At 32.6% G+C, this 18,897-nt stretch overlaps 1 protein-coding gene across 1 annotated transcript in view; it reads left to right on the plus strand.

The window, feature by feature from the left end:
• LOC123701989 (E3 ubiquitin-protein ligase RNF123-like) overlaps window positions 1-18,897 on the plus strand; it is a 36,306-nt gene that overhangs the window by 14,536 nt on the left and 2,873 nt on the right. Inside the window, exons 18-32 of the mRNA XM_045649620.1 lie at window positions 1,375-1,482; window positions 2,013-2,101; window positions 2,939-3,044; window positions 3,541-3,688; window positions 4,150-4,249; window positions 10,450-10,544; window positions 10,925-11,074; window positions 11,805-11,902; window positions 12,143-12,213; window positions 13,515-13,643; window positions 13,954-14,116; window positions 16,011-16,148; window positions 16,488-16,561; window positions 16,769-16,908; window positions 17,549-17,734. Of these exons, the coding sequence (XP_045505576.1) occupies window positions 1,375-1,482; window positions 2,013-2,101; window positions 2,939-3,044; window positions 3,541-3,688; window positions 4,150-4,249; window positions 10,450-10,544; window positions 10,925-11,074; window positions 11,805-11,902; window positions 12,143-12,213; window positions 13,515-13,643; window positions 13,954-14,116; window positions 16,011-16,148; window positions 16,488-16,561; window positions 16,769-16,908; window positions 17,549-17,734 (1,795 nt within the window). The remainder of the gene's footprint in view (window positions 1-1,374; window positions 1,483-2,012; window positions 2,102-2,938; window positions 3,045-3,540; window positions 3,689-4,149; window positions 4,250-10,449; window positions 10,545-10,924; window positions 11,075-11,804; window positions 11,903-12,142; window positions 12,214-13,514; window positions 13,644-13,953; window positions 14,117-16,010; window positions 16,149-16,487; window positions 16,562-16,768; window positions 16,909-17,548; window positions 17,735-18,897) is intronic.

The following is an 18,897-nucleotide window of genomic DNA, read 5'->3' on the forward strand; positions in this document are numbered from 1 at the left end:
ATTAGACAGACGCATTGCGAAAAAGTTGCGAAAACATTGCTGTTTACTAACGTTCCGCAGATATTTCGCTATGCAGTAGTTTCGCAGAGATTCGCTGCCGCACGCGAATGCGTCGGTGTACTAACGGCGGTAATGATCAAAGTCAAACGCTCATTAAAAAAACTCTACCTAATGGACGTGCGTAGGTAGAGTTTTGCTTTGGACAGTTTTGAGTGTGTTTGTGAGTCAAGTTAAGTTTAGGTGTAGCTTATAATGTTTTTCAATCTAAAGTTTTTTCTACACTGTATTTTTTTTAAGAATTCATTAAAAACTTACATTACACACATCGTCATTATTTCGAATATTTAATTCATCTAAAAGTATTAAAGAATGGTCCCGCATTTAAGCTTTGCATCACAACAGTGTTATCTCCATTTATTCACATATGTGTTTGTCACAGAAAATCTAAATAAATGAAATGTATTTCGTTTGCTTTCTGTGGGTTAACTTTGATAATACATATTAAACTTAAATAATTATGTAGGGAATACTCAATAATTGGAAAATAATTTCGGCTTATAGTTTAGAATTCGACTCTATTATGTACTTAACTAGCGGTCCGCCCCGGCTTCGCTCGTGGTACATATTATTTCGCCATAAAAGGTAGCCTATGTTCTCAGGGTTTAAAGATTGTCTGTGCCAAATTTCATCAAAATCGGTTGAGAGGTTTAAGCGGGAAAGCGTAACAGACAGACTTTCGCATTTATAATTTTAGTAGGGATGTAGAGAAAGTGTCAAGATTTCTTTTTAAATTTAATCTTATTTTAAATCTTGTAACATATTTAATACAAACAAAAAAGTAACTGTCGATTTCCTTACCGATTCTTCTCGGTAGAATCGACATTCTGAATGAATAGTTGTTTAAAAAAAATGACTTTTCATAAATACGTCTAAAAGTTTACATGAATAAAAACTTTGAGCTTGTTAGCATTCAATAATTATTGGAAACTAGCGGTCCGCCCCGGCTTCGCCCGTGGTACATGTTTACGTTTTCTATCCATACGAACCATCCTCATACTTCAAGGAATATTATAAAAAATTACTAACGAAATCGGTTCAGCCGTTCTTGAGTAATGCGCTTACCAACACATTCGGAAATTCATTTTTACATCCATACTAATTTTATAAAGCTGAAGAGTTTGTTTGTTTATTTGTTTGAACGCGCTAATCTCAGGAACTACTGGTCCGATTTGAAAAATTATTTCGGTGTTGGATAGCTCATTTATCGAGGAAGGCTATAGGCTATATATCATCACGCTAAGACCAACAGGAGCGTAGTTCAATGCGGGTGAAACCGCGGAGCATAGCTAGTTATAAATATACTTACAATTGCAGTAACATAGCCCCTCATATACCACCAAGGACGTTTATCGATGGTGAATTGGACTTCTATAACGTGGACCGACTGGGAGGCGTATTACCATTTTTAGTGAGGACTTTACGGTGAGATTTATTTTTGTTTATATTAATTTCAAATGAAAAAAATATAAGTAAGCTTGATCTTTTAAATATTTCGATTGATTGTTTCTATCATACGCCAACATGGCTATTTTTGGAAGTATTTAGCATGTATTCATTAGGACATATTACAAATACCTAATATTTTATAGCAAAGCCTGTTCTATAACTATTATTCTTATAAATTATATGTACTAGATGCACATCAGTTCTATATTAATAAAAAGACGAAAGATATAACTATAAAAACTATAAAAACTATAAAAAACTATAAAAAACTATAACAACTATAAAAATAAAACTGTTCAATCGATTTCAAATATTATTTTATCATTAGATAGTCTGTACCGATTAATAAATTGAAGGGCAAAGCCATGTATGTGTATAAAATAATTCGTTCTCGTTACTTTGTGTACGTTCTTTCCACGAACCCACACTTTATATTAAAAGCCTTACATGTTCTATTTATGCGTCAAATGAATATAAATAGCGAATTGTAATGTTTTCTCGCCAAGGCAAGATCTCGTTAACATTTTGGGCGAGGACAATCCGTTTGTACAAAGCTTTGAGCCGAATTACAATCGAGCTGGCGGAATCGATACAGGTACTGTGGTTGTTTATTTTGTTAAATTTAAAGTATTGTAATATAAATTTTTTCCAGTGTTTGATTTTACGCGAGTATTATACATTTAGAAGTCAAAGATTTTTAACGGATTTTAAACGTGATTTATTTCGCTCTACTTTCAGTCTCCCCGTGACCGCGCTCGCTGCAAAGTGTTCGAAACGTCGGGAAAATAAAATAGTGAATATATTGCGTTTAAAATCCGTTAAAAAAATCTTTAATTTCTAAATGTATAGGTAAATTGTTATTATTGTAGAAGTAAGTTTGTTATCATACAACCTAAAATTGCATTAGCAGCTCCTATTGATACATAAAGAAAATTAGCTACAGCAGAATAAGTATAAAAAAATAATATCAATCGATGTATTAGCTACTATTACTCCTGTTAATCGTCCTATGGGAAGTAAATTATAGAAGCTTTATTATAAAGCATATGATTATATGAAATTTATATATGTAATTAGATGATTTATTAGTTTTAAGAATGGCGGCTTGTGTATTGTTTATGTTCGTAGAGCGTGCTACGCATGTTCTACGTGTCTGCTACGCAGCTACTACGCTCGCTCATGTAGGAGCTTATCAGTTTATCAGATTTATTTCTGTTTTCCTATATTAAATTATTACTTTTATTTAATTAATAAGAATTGGATATGACAAATATTTTGGGTTTGTATGATACTACGTAGTCGAGTAAGAGACAAAGTTTGTAGATCAGGATGTTCTATACGTCTAGTATGTATTGAATTTCTTTTCTTTTTAATGACATATTATTCATTATCAGTGATTATTATTTATTTAACTTTGACTATTTATTACTAGGAGTAAGTGACATGACAGCTGGGTCCCCCGGTCTAGCGACGTTACCTCAAGTTATATCATCAATGGCTCGATTCATGCACACAGCTATGCCACCGATTCCTAACAGGTTAATTTAAATATTGTATTATTATGCTATTTCTTAAATGACTCGCTTTTATATGTCGTGTACGGGGAATAAAATAAACAGTATGCTCCACACAACTTTATTGCAAGAAAGAGCAAGGAAATAAGAAATGCATGACTTATACGCTAGTAACTATTGTGTGTACTGTCCGTCAATGTAGCGAACCGTCTCAACTCAAGTATAGGAAATGTTTTTATTAAAAAATGTTTAACCGACACTTTTATCAAAATCCCATAACCTGTTTGCAAATCAATCGCAGTGAATTCAATCAGTTTCTATGTTGTTAATTTGGGACACAAATAAAATGAGTTGTATAGTTTAGATCTAATATTTACTAGTTCTAAATTCTTCCTAAATTCATAAATAGTACATTTTTTAAATATTTCCACTCATTTGTATTTAATCTTTTATTTTAACTATCTATCAAGTGTCACATTCCTTATTCCTATCACCTCTACTACTAAAATATTTCCACCAGGACAACAGGAGAAACGGCACTAGCGCTAAAGGGCACTCGATCCATGATGCCCGGGGCTGGCTCTATCGACGTGAGGTCAGCGTACCTCAGGCTGCTAGATGGCCTCTTAGCTTTGTACCACGGAGCTGCTATCAAACATGCTGAAAGGGTAAATTATATTTAATTGATTTTTTTAACAATAAAAATAAAGCAACAATATAATAATCTTGTTGTTGCTGAGATTGTGCTTTGTGTGTTGTGAGCTGTTATCCTGTGTAGTATTTAAAAATATTGACGTAAATTTTCAAGCATTAACTGACAAATGGCCTACAGAACTTATGCAGTAGCTACGAAAATGGCTAGTATTATAAGTTATAACATGGTACATATCGCTCGCAAATTCTGTAAAATGTCGGTATAACGAAAGTTACATAAGTATATAACTGCTTTAAAATTATTAAATCAATATGATGAAACTATTTAATAACTTTATATAAATGAAAAGGAAATACAATACGACCCAGAAGAAGAGCTAAGAAAAACTTGTGAACACTACTAAAGTATATTACTTAATACTTACAAAATATGAAACTGATCAATGAATATAATTGTAATCGCCCATTTCAACAGTTGTGTGAACTACGTGACAATCAAATAGACATGGCGGATTGTTTACACGACATTGAGCAGAGAATAACCGCGGTTTCGTCTGAACTTCAACATGTTGGAGGTTCGTAATAAAGCTTAATATTTAAATTTATTATCAATATCAAAGGTTTTCTAATTTCAATCGTCTACGAGATTTTAAAAATTGTGAGGAGTATATAATGTAAGATTTTTTAATAAATAAATCAGTTTGTATCTGGATCTCGATGGTATCATTTCTCTCCCAACACACGAACCTTATATGGCGACCCTGCCAGTGCTAGCATTCCGCTAGCCATATATGGTGCATCGTCGGGTGTCAGTTGCCATCATGACGAAAAAAATACATCTATATTTCGCCGTGCCGGGACACTTGTGTGTGTCTTAAAAATTAATCAAAAATATGGATCTACAAATAAAGCATCGTGGCATTACTGTTTATTTACGGAATATACAAAAGTTTATAAAACGGACGGACGGAATATACAAATTGTACGATGGCGTGGAGGCATTCAACGTGATATAAAAAACGATCCAGAAGATATAGCCTGAGATGTGCCTAAAGTGCAGTGCAGTGCAGTGAAAAAGTGTAATAAAAAAAAATGAATGAAAAATAAATCTAAAAAAAAATGACGTGTTAGTGCAAAAAAAATGGACAATTTAGAGGACTTTAGAAGTTATAATTTTAATTTTTAATTATAATATGGATACTTATATAAGGTATATAATACATATATATATATAATAATAAAAATATAATATGTTAGAAAGTGTTCGTGTGTAATGAATGTTACTCGGTATGTATAGATATTAATGTTATTATTATAAGGTTTATAATTTTTCTATATGGCAGAAACTTTGAATGAATTATATAATAGTTTGGTTGACATAAGAAAATATTTGATAAAAATAGGACCAAGTCGTAGAAAAGGTAGTTTAATTGTAAAAAAATTAGCAGATGCTGATATTTTACTCAGAGATTTTAATATATTTTTAGAAAATTATTCTAATAAGAAAAGTAATTTTAAAGAAAGTGAATGTATTTTAATAGATGAATTAACTTGTAATTTTTATAAAATTTATGAAGAAATATTTGTGTTCTGAAGAATCAACTTGCAAGATGACTTCTAAATTCGATTTAAAAATTGCTTTACAGCTTTTACCTGTTTCATCTGATGATGAGACAAGTATAAAACAGTTAATTGATGGGATTGAATATTATAAAACAGAATTAGACGAGTCATCCCAAAAACAATTAATTAATTTTGTATTAAAGAGCAGACTATCACAGGCAGCCAAATTAAAGTTATCTTTTACATATCATAATATTGACGACTTAATAAAAGATATTAAATTAAATTTACTGCCTAAAAAATCTGCTTCTGCAATTCAACGTAGATTACAAAACGCAAGTCAAAATAATATGTCTATTGATGACTTTGGAAAAGAAATAACGGAAATGTTTGTGGAGCTTACGATCGCTCAATCCGATGGCAACCAAGAGCACTTTAAGGTTCTTAAACCATTAAACGAGAAACATGCCATCAAGTGTTTTTCTGATGGATTGAGAAATCGCAGGCTCAGTACAATCATTTCAGCAAGAAATTATAGCTTTTTAAAAGACGCTGTTCAAGCCGCAATTGACGAAGACGTTAATTCTTCGCCAACAACTGATATTTTGACTATGAATTATAGAGGCCGAGCTTTCCATCGACCAGGCCGGGGACGATCCTCATTCTCAGGTAGACCCCAAACCCAACAGTATAGAGGAGGACACCAGAGATTCGTACGGGGACGATCCACGTTCACAGGTAAGCCGCAAGCGCAGCAGTATAGAGGAGGCCATCCGAATTTCAATTACAGAGGACGAGGTAAGTCTTATTATAATAAATCATATCAAACTAATAAACATACGGTAAATAGACTAGTATCAACGGTAACCGAGCCTGAAACGGTACAAGATATTCAAAACACGAGCAAGTTTTTTCGTGAATAAAAACCATATTTTATCATTTAATAGTAATACGGGTTTTGTTAAAATAAAATTGCAAAATAATTATTGTTACGATTTGTTAGTTGATACCGGTGCATCAATTTCAGTCATAAAGTATAAACATGTTCGTAATCAAAACATTCATATCCATAAGGAGAATATCTTAGTCAGCGGTATAGGCGGTAAAATAAGATCGATTGGATATGCTTACTTAAATTTATTTCTAGGAAATCAAACACTACAGCATAAGTTCTATGTTTTTAAACACTTACCATGTAAGGCAGATGGCATTCTCGGACAAGACTTTTTAAGCAAGTACAAATCTGTTTTAAATTATGGTAATCGAAGTTTAATTTTGTGGAATAATAATGTTAATATTAATTTAATTGATAAAATATCTATAACTATACCATCTAGATCGGAGTCTATTCATTTCATTGATACGTGTGAAACGGAGGAATGTGTTATAAATGCAACAGAATTGCAACAAGGTATATTTATAGCTAGTTGTTTAGTAAAACCCTTAAACGGAAAAATACCTATTCGTATATTAAACACAACCGATTCGGATATAGAACTAAAAGAAATATATCCCACCCTTCATAAAGCTAGTGAATACGAATTATGCGATTTTAAGCAATTACCGAATAATGCCCATCGCGTAAAAACTTTATTTTCATTATTAAATCTAATCGATTTGCGCAAAGTATTCAGATATTTTCCACCTTCCTGGCGATACATTGAATACGACGAATATTTACGAGCATAAAATTACTTTAAAACCTAATGTTGATCCGATTTATACAAAACCGTATAGGCTACCGCATGCACAGAAAAATGAGCTTAAACAACAAGTTAATGAGTTACTTAGGCAAGGTATTATCGAACCTTGTACTAGTGAGTGGTCTAGTCCGGTATTACTCGTACCTAAGAAATTAGACTCCAGCGGAGAAAAGAAATGGCGTTTAGTCATTGACTATAGAAAACTTAATAACTGCATTCAAGACGATAAATTTCCACTTCCAAACATTACAGAAATTTTAGATTCACTCAGTGGATGTGTTTATTTTACGCATTTAGACTTAAACCAAGGATTTTTTAACGTGAAACTCGAAAATAATAGTAGAAAATATACAGCATTTTGTGCAGGAGAACAGTATCAAATGACTAGAATGCCTATGGGTCTAAAAACTAGCCCCAGCTCTTTTTCACGTATGATGACCATGGCTATGGCAGGTTTATCATATGAAAAATGTTTGGTTTACTTAGATGATTTAATTATTATGGGTAGAAATTTAATTGATCACAATAAAAACCTTTTGCTTGGCAATGCTAATTTAAAATTAAATCCTGTCAAATGTACTTTTCTAAAAAAAGAAATCCTTTACTTAGGACATGTAGTGTCGAAGGATGGTGTATTACCTGACCCAGAAAAAATTAAAACTATTCAAAATTATCCGGTTCCTAACAATGCTGACGAAGTAAAGCGTTTCCTAGCTTTCGCCGGCTACTATAGAAAATTCATAGACAAATTCGCAGAAAAGGCATATTATTTGAACTTATTGTGTAAAAAAAATGCAACCTTTATTTGGGATAGTCAATGTCAAGAGTCATTTGAAATTCTCAAAAATAGTATGATATCACCTCCCGTACTACAATACCCAAATTTTTCGAATGAAAACGAATTTATTTTGCAGACTGATGCCTCTGGCTATGCCCTAGGCGCTGTTTTATGCAACAAAGATAAACGGCCAATAGCTTATGCTAGTAGAAATCTCAATAAAGCGGAGAAGAACTACCCCACCATAGAAAAGGAACTCTTGGCTGTGGTGTGGGCTATAAAATATTTTAGGCCATACTTATACGGTCGTAAATTTAAAATACTCACGGATCATAAGCCTCTTGTTTACTTATTTAATTTAAAAGATCCATCGAGTAGACTTTTTAAATTTAGATTGCTTTTAGAAGAGTATGATTATGTTGTCGAGTATGTGAAAGGAAAAGATAATGCAGCTGCAGACGCATTATCTAGGATTCAAGTTTCTTCGAAAGAATTGAAGGAGATGAATGAATGTTTATATGTGATGACGCGTGCACAGAGAAAAAGACTAAATTACACTTCTTGCGACCATGATATGATTTCTTCAGACGATTGGCCTGATCAACCAAAAGTCGTAGAAACTCATATTAGGCCGAAAGATGCAGTTGAGATGAGATTTACGGAAAAATCGATTATTGACCGATTTAGGAAAAATAATGAAATTACGTGTGAAAGTAAAAGATTAATTTACGTGTCTAAGAAAAAGACAATTTACATAAATCCAGTTTCTCGAACACAAGTCTCGCGAGCCGAATTTGTGAGGGAAATTAGTGATTTTGCAGAGAAAATCAATATAAGCGAAATATATTTAATAAAAAATGAAAATAATAAGATATTTGTCGATAAACTTGCAAGTGAAATTAAAAACATAACTAACTATGTAGGTCCTAGGTTATGTATAATAAAAGATGTCGAAACAATCGATAATGTAGATGACAGAAAAGTAATACTTAACGATTTTCATCTTTTACCTACGAGTGGCCACGCAGGCATAAGAAGAATGTTGAATAATATTAAACGTTACTATTTCTAGCCTAGTATGGCTTCTGATGTTAAACAATTTGTGTTAAAGTGTCCGCAATGTCAGAAACAAAAGTACACTGTTCAGGTGAAAGAGCCAATGGCCATCACCTCGAGTGCTCATTCGGCATTCGAAAAAATTTTTTTGGACTTAGTTGGACCATTAAACAAGGACAGTAATGGTTATATTTATATTCTAACCATACAGTGTGAACTGACAAAATATGTTTGTGCCTATCCATTATTTACTAAAACTTCAACAGAAGTCGCGCGAAGTCTTGTAAACAACTTCATATTGCAACATGGAGTACCTAGAGAAATAGCTACCGATAGAGGTGCAGAATTCATGTCTGATACAGTCAAACAGGTATGTGAATTACTTAATATTAAAAAATTGAACTCTACAGCATATCATCACGAGAGTATAGGAGCATTGGAAAACTCTCACAAACATCTAGGAGCATTTCTGAGAATTCAATCAGAAGGTAAGTATGAAACATGGAGTACATGGCTTCCGTTTTGGTGTTTTTCATATAATACGTCGGTACACAGTTCGACAAAATTTACACCATTTGAATTGGTTTACGGCAAGAAATGTAATTTACCCAACAATTTACTAAAACATGTCGATCCTCTCTATAACTACGATAGTTATCCTCATGAGTTAAAATACAGACTACAATCAGCTCATGCTGAAGCTCGAAAAAATCTTATAGCGACTAAATTACAAAGAAAAATTAATTATGATAATCATATTAATCCAATTTTATACAAAACTGGTGATTTAATTCTTGTTAAAAATGAAGTAGGTAATAAGTTATCAAACCTTTATTCTGGTCCCTACAAGGTTATCAAAGATTTGTCACCAAATGTAAAAGTCGAAATAAATGGTAAAACTGATATTATTCATAAAAACAGAACCAAATTACATCATGTTTAGTTTAAGAAATATTACATCATACAAAATACATAATATTATTTTGTCACTGACTGTACTTATAATTAAAGATCAATTTATTATTATCTTAGCTTGTTTAATGTACCTAATATCGTATTCATGCATTATGTAAACAATAGTCTTAAGTGTCTAAGATTACTTTGTATGTTATTCATGTTATATTTTTATGAACTATAATGTTATTACTAAATAATGTTTTGTATTAACTTTATATTTTAACTTTTTTTTCATAAAATGAAATCTTGTATCAATTTCATTTTATTTTATTTTTAAGGGCGAGATGTGAGGAGTATATAATGTAAGATTTTTTAATAAATAAATCAGTTTGTATCTGGATCTCGATGGTATCATTTCTCTCCCAACACACGAACCTTATAAAATAAATATATAGTGCAATAAGAATTTATCATTTACTAGCTTACCGCCCGCGGCTTCGCCCGCTTTATCTAAAACCTAATAAATTATATACTAAAACCTTCCTCTTGAATCACTCTATCTATTAAAAAAACCGCATCAAAATCCATTGCGTAGTTTTAAAGATTTAAACATACAAAGGGACATAGGGACAGGGACAGCGACTTTGTTTTATAAGTCCTATGTAGTGACTTTAACCTACGCGACTAATAATATCTTCGAATGGTTATTAAGTTTGTTTACTTTTATCTTATTTTGTACTAAAAAACTAACATCGCTATAATAAATCCCTATTTCTAGGTGCAAACGGAGAATTAAGTGAACAAGAAAAGATAAGAAAGATGTTAATGGAAAAGATTTTAAAGGAATTAGAAAGATCTAAATGTGTTTATGAGGTAATTCACCTATCAATATGGGTACATTGAAAATTGAATGAGATTGCACCACAATAATATTATTACCATTATGTCCTTAAAATATGAAGAACTAGCCTACTGCCCGCGACTTCGCCTACGTTTTCAAAGAAAAACCCGCATAGTTCCCGTGGGATTTCCGGGATAAAACCTATCCTATGCGTTAATCCAAGTTACCCTATATATATGTGCTAAATTTCATTATAATCAGTTCAGTAGTATTTGCGTGAAAGAGTAACAAACACACACATACACATCCTCACAAACTTTCACATTTATAATATTAGTAGAATAATGATTCAGTCAATAAATTTGTACTTAGTTAATTTTTTAATTTAAATAAATGTCTGCTCTAAATTCAGGAAAAATTAGAAGCAAGTGCGTTACAAATGGCGTGGGTGATAGGTGCCATTTGGACGAAGCAGAGGCAACAAGAACTAGCTAAACATTTTGCTGGAACTCTGCATTCGCTACGACTCGCGTCTGATTCGGATTATGCTGCTCATATACAGGTTTAATTGGGATTTTGTTTAGAATTGATTAAATCAAATTACGTTTAATATCTGTATAGTTAATAGTGAACGGACATAAATTACAGATCCGTAACCTGATGTCATGAGCAGTATTATTACTAGTAGTATTATTACATCATGGTAACCCTCCTATTCTAAACACAAATTAAATTATGCATATATTTTAACCAGGTAATAATATTAATATATAATAGTCATGGGCAGGCTGCTTATGCATATATTTTAACCAGGTAATAATATTAATATATAATAGTCATGGGCAGGCTGCTTATGCATATATTTTAACCAGGTAATAATATTAATATATAATAGTCATGGGCAGGCTGCTTATGCATATATTTTAACCAGGTAATAATATTAATATATAATAGTCATGGGCAGGCTGCGGCTGGTGCCGAGGGGGTTGCGGAAGAATTCTAACAAATACCCGCGGCCCCCTCATTAAAGCGGCTCGACGGAACACAGTGGGGTTTTAGTCGGTAAGAATCCGACATAACCCACGGCTCCTTCCCCGGGGGCCGTGGGTATCTTTGGAAGATTTCCCCACTATAAAAAAAAAAAAAAGGCTGCGGCTGGTGTATTAAATTCTCTAAAGGGCCTCTGCGTGTTGGACTTCTGTCCCCACGTAAGCCTTCCAAAGGACCGGGTATCTGGTGGTACCCGTGTATAATGGAGAGAGCAATAATAATATAGTTTTCCTTTTTGAAAGGTGGCAAGCAAAGAAATTCTACCGGGAAAGAGTTCAATCTTAGGCAGAGGGAGCTACGCATCTCTACAACTTGAATATACGTCGAGTTCTGATCAAAGGTAGTTTTTGATTCAATCAAATTTGAAGAGACAAAATATATCGCTCTTTTTATATCTAGTCTAATAAGATTCTGTATGTGAATATTGATATTCACACAATTGTTTATAGGTAGACGAATATTGAAAATAACATTTGTCTTATTTTGGGAAAGTCAGTTCAGAAGACCTCTTTGTTTATATTTTATATAATATATGGGTAATATCTCCTTATTATACTTATTAAAAATATTTATTTTTTAGTCCACAAAGTCCACCTTCCAGGACAACCACACCGAGAGCTGACTCTGCTTCACACGTGGAAACTGTCAGCAGTATGTCTTTTATATTATACTAAAATCATCATATTTTATTTTTCTACAATATGTAGTGTACATAATGTAGAAAAATAATATAAAATAAATCAAATAACCTAATAATATAGAAACCTGAATGATATAGAAAATAATATTTAAATTATACGAATATTAAAATAAGATTTATATAATTAGGGTACATTCAAATACACAGCAATACTTTATAACATGCTTTTACTTTTTCAATATTCCATATCTTTCATAAGAGTTTAATAATTTTACTATTTGTCTACAAAAATGCGTCGGCAAAAACTACACAAAGAATTTCAAAAAACTTTTCAATTTCATAACAATGGAGAATATGCACAATATTCATACATACAGTGAATGGTCTAGTTTTTAGATTCTTTTGACTTGTTTTATGAAAACGAAAATATAATGAAGTAATATGACTCGCTTCAAAATTGCCGACCTTTTGTTTGCTATGTCTATACTAATATTATAAAGAGGAAAGGTTTGTAATTATGTATGTATGGTTTTCCGTTTTCACGCATAAACTACTGGACCGATTTCAAAAATTCTTTCACCATTAGAAAGCTGCATCTTCACTGAGCAACATAGGCTATATTGCATTTTCAAAAAAATTAGAGATCCTTACCAAAAATGCAATAATGTAACCCAAGGTGTAAAAAATTCCTTAATAAAAATTCTGTCATCGCGTGCGCTGCGGAATATATTCCTTGAAGTACGAGGATGGTTCTTATGAAAGAAAACGTAAACATGTAGGTACCACGGGCGAAGCCGGAGCGGACCGCTAGTTTTTTATAAACGGCACACGAAATAACGGGAAAACAATAGTGTAGTATGTGCTAGAATAAAATGAATTATGTTTTTGTTTGTTTGTACAAGTTCGTGGTATAAGAGATACATTAATAAAGATAGAAACGAGGGCAGGTTTGTATCTTATTTATCGAGAAGAATGGCCAATCAAGGAAAGTAATCGCGTGATATAAATTGATTAGTATCGCCTATAAACCCAAATTTTGTGTAGTGTAGATGTGTTATTGGTCGTCAAAAAGATAATCGTATTAGAATTCAAAGAAACCTACCAGATAATTTACCATATTTCTTTTCTTAGTCTATTGGCACGTTCAATTCGTTAAAAAAATATGAATATCATCGATTTAAAACTCGATTTTTTATAATTTTCATCATAATGACTCGAGTACATAGTATGTATTTTGACGATTCAAAAGTGATTCTAGAAGTCTAATTGAATAAATTAATATTTGAACTTGAGTTCATTTCATTACTAGGAGGAGGAACTCAAGAGTTTGCGGAATCTCTATTCGCATTCATACCAGAATATCACGTGGACGCCATGTTGGAATTGTGCAATACATTAAGACTGTACATGCATCCCACTGTACCGGTTATACAAGTGCCTGGTAATTATTAAAATACTAATAAAAATGATGTATAACGCTAAAAATAAAAAAGTTATTAAACCTTTTTTTTGTAATGCTTTTCCACCTAAAGTACTTAACTTATAAATTAATTAAATATCAGATTTGTATTTAAGCAAATCACAACAAATAATGCAATGAAATAAAATTAATCATCAGACGAATATTATTTACATTTTATTTTATTTTTCGGACAAGAAACAAACATGTTCATTTTCATTTTCATTCAATTATAAATTGTCTTATCATTTTACGTGTAATACAAAACAATATATTTAAACAAAATTAACAGAATGGGAAGATTTAGTGGTGTCATGTGCAGCATTCCTATGCTCCGAATTCGCTGACCCCCGCATAGTGCTGGCCAGCACGCGCGAGTCGCTGGTGCAAACACTCGCCTCGTTCGCGACACAGCCGGCCACCATGCGGGCGATTGAGAGAGTGCCGCTGAAACAGTTCGTATATTGCTTAAGAGGGCTTATTCAATTTAACGCAAGTCAAAATCTCCGCGATCTATTACGATAGATCGCGGCTTGCGCTATACTTTTACTATGAACAGCATAAGTCCACAGGAGAGCGCCGAGCAACATGTCCTCTCTCTGGAAAGGCTCGCTGCCGACTGATTTTAATCGGGTCGCGCGCAGTGTTTTATAGTACTTTAAAAAAAATTGTAGAAAAATAATAGAGGTACCTTAGTTGATTTTTTAAATTTTATCTTATAAGTAAGACGTTCTTTTATTGCAATATGTAAAAATAATATTAAACTAAGTCAAATATCTTGGTGAAAATAATCATTTTGTCGACTATAATTTCTAAAAAAATTCACATTGTTCGGATTTTAATTTCGTAAGTTAGGAGTCCAAAATAAAAAAATCTTTTAACTAACTATTTTAATAAGGATTTTTGCAGTTAGTTAAAAAAAATTGTGTGTTAGATCTATCAGCGATTTCAGATATTTTTAGCTTCGAAATTGACACTAAAAGCGAAATCAAGTAATCATCGGCTCAGTTATCTTGATGGTATTCACAAATACTGTATTAATTGAAAAAAACTCTTAACTAACTATATAGACAATAAAATTTCCTAAAATTATTAGTAATTCGTATGTTTGTAAGATAAGTGGTTGATGGACAATCTGGTTTGAAAAATCACATATTTGAGCCAAACAGCGCACGGACCGCGTACACGGCCTTAAGATGTTTTAAAATGTATTTCACATGTTTATGATATATTTTGAAAATAATAGGGCAGTTTTGAAGCCTTAAAACTTTATGCTATTATATTATCTACTGACCTCCGCATAGTGCTAGCGCGAGTCGCTTGTACAAGCACTGGCCTCGTTTGCGACAAAATTATTATATTCCTTAGGATGGTTTGAAATGCACACACAACTTTATGGCCTATTTTGAAAAGCAGGGAGCTTCTAAAACAGCCCTATGTCTTAGAAGCTCCCTGACTGATGTTATATTTTCTTAGGTGATGTGTTATGTTAAACTTTTTTTACGTCAATAGGTGTAAATAGGTTATACTTATCAGGGACGATTATCAGAAAGCGATGAAATCGGTCCTTGGTCTTTATTTTTCAAAGATTACATCTTTTCATCCTATACCAACATACTATGACATAATAGTCCTAATGATATGTTTAGCTAGACCTTTTCGGTTCCCAAGCGGCCATTTGTAAATTGAAATTATAAAGGCATGAATCCGACTCCAACAACGCGAAATTAAAATGGTTCGTACATGTGCCTCTATGAATTGATAACGAAATATTACAGCATAGGTACTTTATTGTCCATTTAGTTGAAAGCATTTTTACACATTCCAATAAAAACTGCATCAACCTTCGCTTGTTATAATAGATAAAGTAAACATTGATTGTAAACAAAATGAGTACCTCGAATCGCCGCCTGAATTGACGTAATAAATTCAGCATACAAATGAATGTAAATAGAACGCCGCGTTCCGATTTTAAATTGATAAAGCGCGGGAAAACAATAACAATTTGTGTTACGGGAATATTCATGCGCGCGTATTTATTAGGGTGCCGTATTCAAAGGTAAAACGGAAGCCTTTATCTGAGACTTTGTTATATGTCTTCGTCACCAGGCTGTATCTTATGAACCGTGTTAGTTAGACAGTTGAAATTTTCACAGATGATGTAATTATAATGCCTTTAATAAAAAATAAGGTTAAGAAACGGTTGACGCTTTCATAAATTAAATGCATTAACATTTTTGTATAGTACGTATGGACGTACAGAGCCCATAGTGTCACCAATCTGACTCGCACTTCGCGATTTTACGATTTCGCATGATTTTTTCTATATTTTTTAATTCTCTTGAACAGACAAATGATTATGATCGAGGAATTAATTCGGCCGTACCAAAACCGGGCTTGGGCGCAATCGAATTGGGTGCTCGTTAGATTCTGGCACGGGTCCGGCTTCGGCTTTCGACACAGACAATGGCCGCATTTGGCTGCAAGGTAATCAATGTAACTTGGCTATTGTTCTAATTATGTTCGTTATAGAGAAACTACTAAATGAAGTAAGGGATATTGCTGCCAAATTAACTGTATTGTTCTTTGTTAAATACATAGTTGGTAAAGTTCTCGATGGATAGTTTTCTTCATAAATTGTATAAAATAAACATGATATATTTATTTATTTATAAATACTTTATTGCACTTAAAGATAACAAAACAAGAAATACAAACACTTAAATATAACTTACACTAAGTACAATTGGCGGTCTGATAAATGATATATTGTATGAACCTTGAAATAATCGGTTTTATTTAAATTATTACTGATAAATTTTTAAGGTATGGTGATAGAGAGCCCACCGTTAACAATTTGGGCGCGAAAGTTGATGCTGGACTTATGAGCCAATGTTTTGGTAATATTTCTTATTATTTCTTATATTACTATTTCTTTTAAAGCATTTTTTTTATTATTTATCATGAAAAATCTACTTTCTGATAGTAAATCAATAAATATTACATTACCCTTTATATAAATATACAAAACACGCATAGTTCCTGTAACAAAATATTGTTTATTTTGTTATTTCTTAGCTAAAATAATCTTAATGCATATTAAACAGGACCTTGTCCATCAGAAGTGATACAAAGGCGAATAGGAGACTATCTAACATCACATCCTAAAGAAGCAGCCTTATTTCTTAATTCCCTTCTCAGCCAATTAAATTGGGCTTTTTCGGAATTCTTTACAATGATGCAAGAGGTAAGATACAACAATATAAGTATTGTTGAGAAAATTTGTAATCTTATCAATAGCTTATTGTTACTACATAATTTAAAACGTATCGACTATCGATTTATTCTTATATTTTTTTTTTCATTTTTAATACAATCTTAGCTGTTTACATGCAAAATTTCATACTAAACAGAAGCAAAAACATTAACCATAATATAATAATCCATACTAATATTATAAATTCGCAAGTAACTCTGTCTGTCTGTCTGTTACTCAATTACGCCTTAACTAATGAACCAATTTGTATGAAATTTGGTATAGAGATATTTTGTTACCTACCCGAGAAAGGACATAGGCTACTTTTTACCCCGGGTAAAAGGATAGGTTTTTATCCCGGAAATCCCACGGGAACGGGAACTATGCGGGTTTTTCTTTGACTGCGCGGGCGAAGCCGCGGGTGGAAAGCTAGTATTTTATAATATATTACTTTGCGAGTTTTAATATAGAGAACTTTATATCATAACACAGCCAGATTTGAAAATATTCATTCAATCATTCATTTTCTTTCGCAGTAGAACTTTGAAGAATATTTGCCAGACTCTTTGCTTTGTTTTACAAATACCTGAAAATAACCAGATTTCGAAACTTTATTTTCACGATTTCACAGATGGACCGTGTCCAAATAGACTCTCATCTAGAGCCTCGGCAAATAAAGCTGTGCGCGACTTGCTTCGATCTGTACCACGGTTTGGCTCGAGCGTTGGAGATGACGATGTGTCTAGCGCCGACTTTGGTGACTAAATCGGAGGCCAGTGATAACCAAAATGAGCTGTTGCTTGGCAGGACATGTCAGGTGGGATAGACAATATAGTAATTTGTAGGAAATGGGAAGAATTGGATGTTTAGGTATCAACATCTATATATATAAAACTCAAAGGTGACTGATATAGTGATCTATCAACGCACAGCCCAAACCACTGGACGTATCGGGCTGAAATATGGCATGCAGGTAGATGGTAGGACGTAGGCATCCGCTAAGAAAGGATTTCCCGAAATTCTTGCGGGAACGGGGAAAAACGGGGATGCACGTACAAAGTCGTGGGCGGAAGCTAGTTTACAAATATATAGATTATAGATGATGAGAAGATTACGAGAGATGAAGATATCGAGATAACAAAGCCGCAAGTTTATAATTTGCCTAGGAAATTAGGTAATAAACATGCGGATTTGGTAATAAACAAGAGTTAATTAAAGATTGTAATTAATTTCCTTGCAGATATATTATGCAGAGGTTAATGTGTATGTCACCGGAAGATAAAAAAAACCGCAAGTTTATATATTTCCTAAGAAACATCACTAATTTCATTTTAAATATTACAGCATAATATCCATATAGCATATATTATATACCTACAAGGAAATTTATTACAATCTTTGGTAATACAGTTTTTGCTGGAGAAATCGCTCATTACGTCTTTGAAAGATCTTGTATTACAATTAATAACATAACAAATTTCTAAAAGACGAATCTTTTCATTTAAAATGATGTAAACAGTACATTGTAAATATTTAAATAAAGTATCTATTACCAAACTGCTACGAATCTCACGCTTTTTAGCAAATAACATGGAAAGACATGTGTTACATATTTTAAATATTCACGCGAATAATGAATACATTATAATGTATTATACATTAATGCTTTTAAACTTATTTACGTTATCATCAAAAGATGTAACAATTCAAAGAAAGTTTTCTCAGAAAATTGTGCACTTACAATTTCAACTAGCGCTAGCGACTGGCGTAAATATTTCATGTCCACATCTCTATATCTGTATAGAGAACCCGCTGAGCTTGACACGATAAATATTTGATCAAGCTCGCTTACATTATTTAGTTTAATTTGGCAGCGCGACAACTTGGTCAGAATGATGTTTGTGTGGTGGTGTGAGGAGAATTTAAGATTTCATATCTTTTAGTGGAGCTGTTGAAATCAAATCGTTGCTATGTTTAAGC

Source organism: Colias croceus, chromosome 22 (assembly GCF_905220415.1).
Source record: "Colias croceus chromosome 22, ilColCroc2.1".
Classification (NCBI taxonomy): Eukaryota; Metazoa; Arthropoda; class Insecta; order Lepidoptera; family Pieridae; genus Colias; species Colias croceus.